This window comes from Oculina patagonica, chromosome 4, assembly GCF_052425735.1.
Source record: "Oculina patagonica isolate OP01 chromosome 4, crgOcupat, whole genome shotgun sequence".
In the NCBI taxonomy this organism is placed as follows: domain Eukaryota; kingdom Metazoa; phylum Cnidaria; class Anthozoa; order Scleractinia; family Oculinidae; genus Oculina; species Oculina patagonica.
Genome location: NC_135761.1, coordinates 18585623 through 18593429, shown reverse-complemented (window position 1 = coordinate 18593429; position 7807 = coordinate 18585623). Strand labels below are relative to the sequence as shown.

Genomic DNA, 7807 nt, shown 5'->3' with positions numbered 1-7807 from the left:
ATCCTCCTGCCTTTATTTAATAACAGTTAACGTTAAACAATTACAAAGCACACCCAGTAATCAGGGAATTCACTCAATCCGATAAACATAAGCAACTTATCAAAGTCCCATGCAGGAATGGATGTTTTTTATCGGGATCTAAGCCTGAGGTTTAGGAACTTCTTCAACAAAGATCCGGGATACTGAATTCCAACCTTGCGAGGCGTCATAACTTCCACTCTATCCAGGACAATTAGCGACCCAGAATCCCACGCGCACCTTGCCTTTGTGGATGTTGTTACAGTGCCCCTCAATATTGTTGACACGGTGAATATTTTGAGGCTTTGCTTTCCTCATGTACACAATACCCTCAATTGTGAGGGGAGCTGCACATTCGGCACCGTTGAAAGTGAAATACCAGCGTTTGCAGCAATCGTCGCAGCTAGTGATTCTTAAAGCCCCAGACCAGTAAACATGGAGAGATGTGTCAGAGAAGTTCTTGGTGAACACACATTCCTATATAGTGATAAAAAAGAAGGAAACTAAATAAGATAATAATTCTAAGACAATTCTAAATCAATCTGAGTCTCTTAATAGTTCAATGATTCCTGATTTTAAATTCATTTCAAAGCTATAATTATATAGTATAGTCGTAGAAATGATGTTTAAAGGTCAAACGAACCATTTTTTTTATCTTTAGCCAATGTGTCGAATACGAGCCAAAGTACGAATTCCAAAGTTTCAGCGTATTTGGACTTTTCATCGCAGTGATAAAAGGATAGTGATTCTTAAAGCCCCAGAATAAGAATCACTTAATTTAAACCTTTATAATGGTAGCGTGCTTGGAAAAATTGTCGGGAAATTCTCGGAAATAAAAGTTGTGACGTCGTAATTGGTGTGCTAGAAGTTTACGGGAAATTCAAAGCCTTTCAGATATGAAAGTTACATAAGTGAAACATCGTGGTGTCTTACGTAGCACTACAAGTAGTCTAATAGTTCAAAATCCAAGGCTAGTAAAGCAAAGCGTTACCAAAATCCTTCGACTATTAGCTTCCATGTGCGCATGTTTTTTGACGCGTATAAAAAAAAATAAGCCTCTGAGGTTGTATTTGTGTTGAGTTTACAACCGTAAATTTCGAGCACCAAAAATGTGTACAAAATATGAACCACAAACAGGTAATAAAAGACAAAACTCTCTGTGTCCGTGAGAAAAGTTTGTAAATGTTCTGTATTCATTATTTAAAACTGAGTTTTCCAACAGCTGGAAACGGCAAGAAACGTTTTTCACTGCATGATGCCCTGAGCTTTCCAATTTGTATTGATAAATATCCTTCTTTAAGCCAAATTTTGGGTGAAAATTACTTTTGTTTTTCCACTGTTGACTCTCGAGTACGAACAAAACGATGAATAAAATGTTAGCTTTTAGATACGTTTTCGAAGAGCCTTCAGAAATCTTTGTAGTTTTCGCTGTAGTTAATGCTTTAAGGCTTTGTTGTAAAAGGTTTTCTAAATCAACATTTTCCCTCAAGTTTTTAAATATTAAAAATGTGTTTGTTTTAAAGTTTGGTTGCATTAAAACAGCAAAAGAAAGAATGTCGCAACTTTGCATCAATTTGACCGTTAAGCAACACGAGTTAAATAAGATGGTATTCAGGTTCTTTTTGTAAATTAAAGAAAAACAATCACCTTGACTAGACCGTTGTCTTTGTCGAGATTTTTATGAGCGATTTTCCACACGCACTCTTTCCAGTTCTTATAAGATATTACACCAGGAGTACCAGGAATTCCACTTGTTCCGCTCTCTCCACGCTGCCCCTTTTGGCCGGGAGTACCCTGGACTCCAGGTTCTCCTTTAGCGCCATCCGTTCCGTTAATACCCGGAGCTCCTTTGGGACCTGGAGGTCCCTGGGATCCAGTCTTCCCTGGGCTACCCTGGCCACCTTTGGCTCCTTCACGGCCATCACGGCCATCACGGCCTGGTAGTCCAGGAGACCCAGGCTTGCCGTGCATACCAGGGATACCACCATAACAGGTGGTTTGCTGTTTCGAATAAGAAAGAATTGTGAGATACATAGGCCTCGACTCGACTACCGACCTTCTCAAGAATATTTTGCAAATGCTGATTTTTTTATACATTGCTTTATACAGATAAATATGTATTTTTTCAGAAGTCATTAGTTGATTTATTATTTTAAAAAGTTATCGTGATAATTCCGTATGCTGTTGGATGCACTTGATTCATAATAGTTATTTCGATAGCGCTTATAAGTGTTTTACTCCCTGAAATATGCACCCCTTCCCGGTTATTATAATCCCACAAGACAAAATCCCTTGTATAAGCCCAGGGATTTAAGCCGAGATCTTAGGAAAGCACAATGTCCGGGGCAAGGAGGGGGCCGCGGGAGGGGATGATCATTCACCTTACCATCCCCTTACAAGGTGGGTTGTAAGGGTATGAGTTTGGACGTGGGTAGGAGGGATAAATACATTAGACACGGTCGCATCTATAATTCAAGGGTGATTGTCCGCGAAGCTAATATCAGGAAGTGTTGTTTTACTAGTGTCAGAAATTAACATTTGCATGCAACCAGGAGAATAAGTTTCTCTTGCACTTACCACTTTGTAGGATGGTTGATTGGTTTTGTTACTTGCGGTGGCGCAGTAAACCAACAATGACATCGCAAACAGAGACAGCAAGGAGATCACAGAGACTTTATGCGAAACGAAGGCCATTCCTTCTTAACAATCTCCTAAAAGATTACACAGAGCAGATTATTTCTCGCGATTTTTTTTTAAAAAACATAAAGCATAAAAATAAAGCGTTTACGCAACGACTAAGCCGAAGGTTTAGGGCAAATCCTTAATGCCATTTTTGCTTACCAACTGCAAGAAACATTTTTTTTACACAGATATGTTAAAATCGTTTGATGTTTTGCTTTGATAATTTTTTATGTTAACAAAAGGCGTTTTTCAGTTTCATGCTGATTAAAACTGTTGTAGCCTAGAAGCACGTTATTTTGAAAGTCTCAAGGAAAGCTGGATTTCAACTCGACTGAAAAAATGGGGATATAAATGAGTAGCAAAGTAAATTCTGAATTAAAACTATCCATTCAGCAATATTATTCTCTGCAGTGTTTAACTACCAAGGTTAAAATATATATTTTGTTTTGCTCAGAAACTGTTGACTAATTGTTTTTTTTTTTTCGGTTTATTCTGTTTTTCTGGCTGAAATTCTTGAGCGCAGCTTGACACTTACAGCAGAACCCATAATAATTCCCATGAACGCAAGAAATGTATAAACCATTTTTGAGCATCAAGTGATTTCTGTTTTAATCTGGAATGTTACCGATCTTTTTTTTCTAGTTAATGATCAGGGCTCCTACACAAATGAAACGAAGATTCTCAACTGTGAGAAGTTTGAATTTTTGTCAGCTAAACAGGCGTCGAAATTCAATTTTTCACTGGCGATAGATCTTGGGAAAACTGTCTGGTAAGCAATAGCTGGAAAAATAGAGAAAAAGGTTATACCTCAAAGCTCAAAGAGTCGCTTTTCTGTTCCAAGTACCTGTTGAACAACTCGCTGTAAAGGAATGATAAGTAAGTTACGTGTACAATTGAGTTTTCAGCCTTTGTGTTGACTTTGGTTCGTGTTAGGACCAGTTTGTTGTTGACCATAAGTCAATAAGAATCAAGATTTGAACTTCCTGTTACGTTGTTGAAAAAAAAAATAAAGTTATTTTCAAATTATGCCGAATGTTTGTAAAAAAGTAATACAAGTATTAAACGCTCTGTGGATAATAAAAAAATGTTTTACCGATGCAAAATTTCGATTAAGGTTTAGTCCTTCAAGACTTAAACGAGCAATTAATTAATTTTTTTTTCTATTTCCGAGGAATCGGAGTTAAGAACTGTTGATTTGTCATGCTTGCCAAAACAGACGGTTTATTGTTGTTTATAGTGAGGCAAAAATAAACCGCGGTATTCAGATCGCCTCTGAGTTCGCTCGTTAGAAACCTTATACATTGTACTACAATATATTAGTAAGAAATTGAAACGATTGAAACATTTCTTTGACAAGATCCACAGCTTTGCTTAGTACTGTTCAATTTCACGGATTTATTTGATTTTAATGAAACAATAATAATAATAATCATTCAACTCGGACCATAATACTCATTAATTTTCGACTTTTCAACTATGTGTGTTCGCGTTTTTTGCGCGATAAAAATGAAATCATTTTATTACCAGGACCCTTCAGTAAATTTATATCATTTCTGAAAGTTTTATGACGTAGTGGTCTTATACTTCCGCAATTCGATTGCCTGACTTAGGATGTATTCTACCCTAGCCTAATAAATTATACATTTTCGAGCCTACCGAAAATAACCCAAGGCTGGAAGTGGGACCGTGGGACCGTGGAAACAATGACACGGCTTTAAACAAGTTGTAATAACAGTCAACTAATTGTAGATTTAAATGTGTGACAAAATAAGCTGTTTCAGGTTCTGCAGGTTGCTTCAGAAACGACCAGAAAAAAGAAAAAAGTGAAGGATACGTTTTTAACCGACTATCGTCGACCAAAACGGTAAGTAAACGCATCCTCCAGGTTGAAGAATACATCAATACCGCATATTCTTGTTTAAAAATACTAAAAACTAGTCAGTACCGAAATACTAAAAACCTTAATGTTCCTCTCCTAAACTAAACGCACAAGATAGATGATTGATTTGACGATTTGAGCAAACATTGTAGCCTAATGCCAGCCAGTTTATCTTTTCTTGTTGCAATACCTGGGTAAGATATCACTGCTGGAATTGCCCAAATTACCTTAAAATGTTTGTAGTGAGATAGACCATACTGGACTGTGGCATGAAGAGTGATAAAAGGGTAGTGTTAAAACAATGAAATGATTCATTTCAGTTTTAATGAGTGTTTCATACAATTTCAGGCATTACTTGGTTTAGGTCATTTAAGTTGCCGTACATGCAGCAAATCCCTCTCAAGGTCTTTTCTCAATCTATTCAAGGCGCTGTGCGCCGACCGCTATATTCAATTTGTGCCCTGTCTTTTGAATTTGCTCGTTTAATATTATTAGTGAACACCATACGACGAATGGCAACGGAAGCTGACCATCTACCTTCTTGTCCAACTGATGAAAACGCATAAGCGTATTGTATGTTATTTATCGATGGCGTTGCTGAGTTTAGTAGTCTCTCTAACCCCTACTAGTTTACTTGATAGATATATTTTGTATTTCTTAACTTAGTTTAGACGATAAACAGGGATACAACATAGCGTCAAGTAACCTATTCTTTTTAGCATTTTTTTATTAATATACTTTTCTCTTTCTGGCCTGTAGTAGTTTCGATCAACTACATCCCTTATAATTTGGGACTGCGGGGACAGCAGTTAAAATGAATAATAAACGGCTGTAGCGTGGACTGTAATATCCAAGCACGTCAGTACAGCAGCAAAGACAGTTTTTTCTTGTGAAGGTCGAATCCTCTAGGCAACCTTTTAGAAACTTTTATCGATGCAGATTTATTTACGTTGGCAAAAATAATATGTTCTGTGATCATGAGTGTACGTTATTTACGGCGGCAGGGAAATTTTCAGATTAATTTTTCGTCGTTTTACGGCGATATCAAAAACAAATTGCGAAAATGACGCGAAAAAAAAAATCAGTTAAGCCCAGCACTTAGTTTCAATATATCTTTACTTCCTACGCCAATCCGTTATCTTATAGGGGTGTCGAATGGTTAATGCGAGACTTTGCGAGACGGCGAGATTGATATATCTCTAAACAACTTTTAATCTTGCGTGTGTTAGTAATAACAAAGCATACAATTTTGTCTTCTTTAAACTCACTTTTCCCGTTTTGAAGCTCTGATCTGTACGATGAGATTGTAAACATTGTGTTTCTGTTACGAAAAATAATGCAAAATCGCGCAATTACTGTCACGTCAAAATCGCTTTTTAAGTTAAAATTGCGAAATAAAGTTGCCCCAAAAAAATGTCCTGTTATAAGTTTGTCATTTGAGAGAGATTTTCTTTCACTGTAAAAACCATATGATTCCTCAAAAGGTACCCAACGAGCGTTCTTGTTTTAACACCTGTACCGCGAAAATGTAACGGTTCCCGTTTTCCGAATTGCTGGTAGTGATATAAGCTCGAGGTTTCATAACTGAAAAGCGATCTTACTCTGAAAACATTAATTACCGCAGCCGCAACGCAAGTAGTATCACTGCCAGAATGCAAAATTTCTATTTCTTTGGTAAATTAAAGATTTTCAATAGACCTTTCAATTGACTTGTTGACGCTAACATATGGCACAGCACTGAGGTAAATTGAAATAGTTTTAGTACCAAAGGCTAGTCATGCATGCAAATATTTAGCGTCAAGCAAGTATCGCAAAAATACCGAGAAAATCAGCCTTTGTATTATAGTCATTTGTTTAAAAGTGGAAGTTACGATGATCTCCAACATGCTGAATCTTGGCTATTGGGTACAAGCTCATCTTTTTTAACCGCATTTAGCAAAATATGACAGAAAAATAATTCTCAAGATATGGGACACGAATTAATATAAACAGAGAAACTGTCTCCTTGTAGTTGCTTGTATTTTCCGCCACTCAATGTTTACTTCAAACTAACTTCTGTGCAACCCCTAAATCAGGCTTTAAGACCGTTTTCAAAATATATGTATTTAAGACTTTTCAGATTTCAAAGATATTTTTTTAAAACAAAGCAGTCGATTTCTTCGTTCTTCATAGCCTCCCACGCAGTCGTTCTTAGGGGCGAAGAACGATTGCGTGGGAGGCTACGTTCTTCAAGAATAATTACATTTTTTTTAACTTTTAAAATTTGAGTTAGTTTCGAAATGCTTGTCAACACAGACGATTTTGTCTTGTTTGTCAAAAAGCAAAAAGTAACATCGCATTCAGTTTGTTCCAAAGTTTGCCTTATTGTGACAAGGGCACTTCTGAATTTTATAGAAAAGGGTTTGTCATAATAGCACAAAGAAAAATTATAATAAATGATCACCTTCAATACAACTTTGACATTCAACTGAAGACAAAACGATGTTTGCTGATGATTGTTAAGTCCCTCGTGTTTGTTTGGTTTTGGTTTACGTATATTTGTTTTGTCGCCGTTTGAACATGTTACGAATTCATTAATTTTCCATAATTTCATTTTTTCTTAGCCATTTGTAAAAATGTTTTCTTTTCGAGGATAGGATGGAATAATTAACTTTAAACCTAAAACAAAACGTAGATTACTATGCGCTTATATGAAGTATAGTCGTAAAATTGAAATGGATGTAGAGCTTATAAATAAATGAATCAAAATCGGGATAAAAACACCACGTACTGAGGTACGGAAATATTTATTATATTTTTTTCAGTGATGCGTCTCAACGCTGCTCCCTTTCTAAGCATTTTATATTCTAGCTTTAAATTTAAACCTGTTGATTACTGAAGAAGCCTGATTTCGGTTATTGTATTTGCTGTATACTCACTAACTCCGTCTCAGCGTCTTTTCTCTGACTATCGTGAAAGCGAATGCCACCTTCGACACCTTCGAATATTCAGTTTTTAATTTCCTCGCTGTTCCCGAGCGACACTAGTTGTCTTTAAACCATCGTATACTGTATTTCAATTTGAGAATATTACTTAAAAATTGTAATTATTACAATTTTAAATATTTAACTAACTTGTTACGAAATTGTTTTCCTAGAGATATTCTGTTCTTCTGCTGTAAGATCTCGATCCAACAAATTACGCAAAGACCCGCGAAGTTAGCAACGAAAGAATGGCATATGCATTACT

General features: G+C 36.3%; 1 protein-coding gene across 4 annotated transcripts in view; it reads right to left on the bottom strand.

Annotated features, from left to right (window-relative positions):
- Positions 1 to 7807, bottom strand: part of LOC144651892 (uncharacterized) — a 47121-nt gene that overhangs the window by 14559 nt on the left and 24755 nt on the right. For 2 of the 4 annotated variants that reach the window (XM_078511954.1, XM_078511956.1), the window contains exons 3-4: positions 1666 to 2019; positions 195 to 495 (exon numbers count right to left, since the gene is read on the bottom strand). In XM_078511954.1, coding sequence (XP_078368080.1) covers positions 220 to 495; positions 1666 to 2019 — 630 coding nt within the window. In that variant the 3' untranslated portion in view covers positions 195 to 219. Of the gene's footprint in view, positions 1 to 68; positions 496 to 1665; positions 2020 to 2595; positions 2730 to 3507; positions 3605 to 7807 lie in introns of those variants that run through there. The other 2 variants (XM_078511955.1, XM_078511957.1) reach the window with 2 other exon arrangements.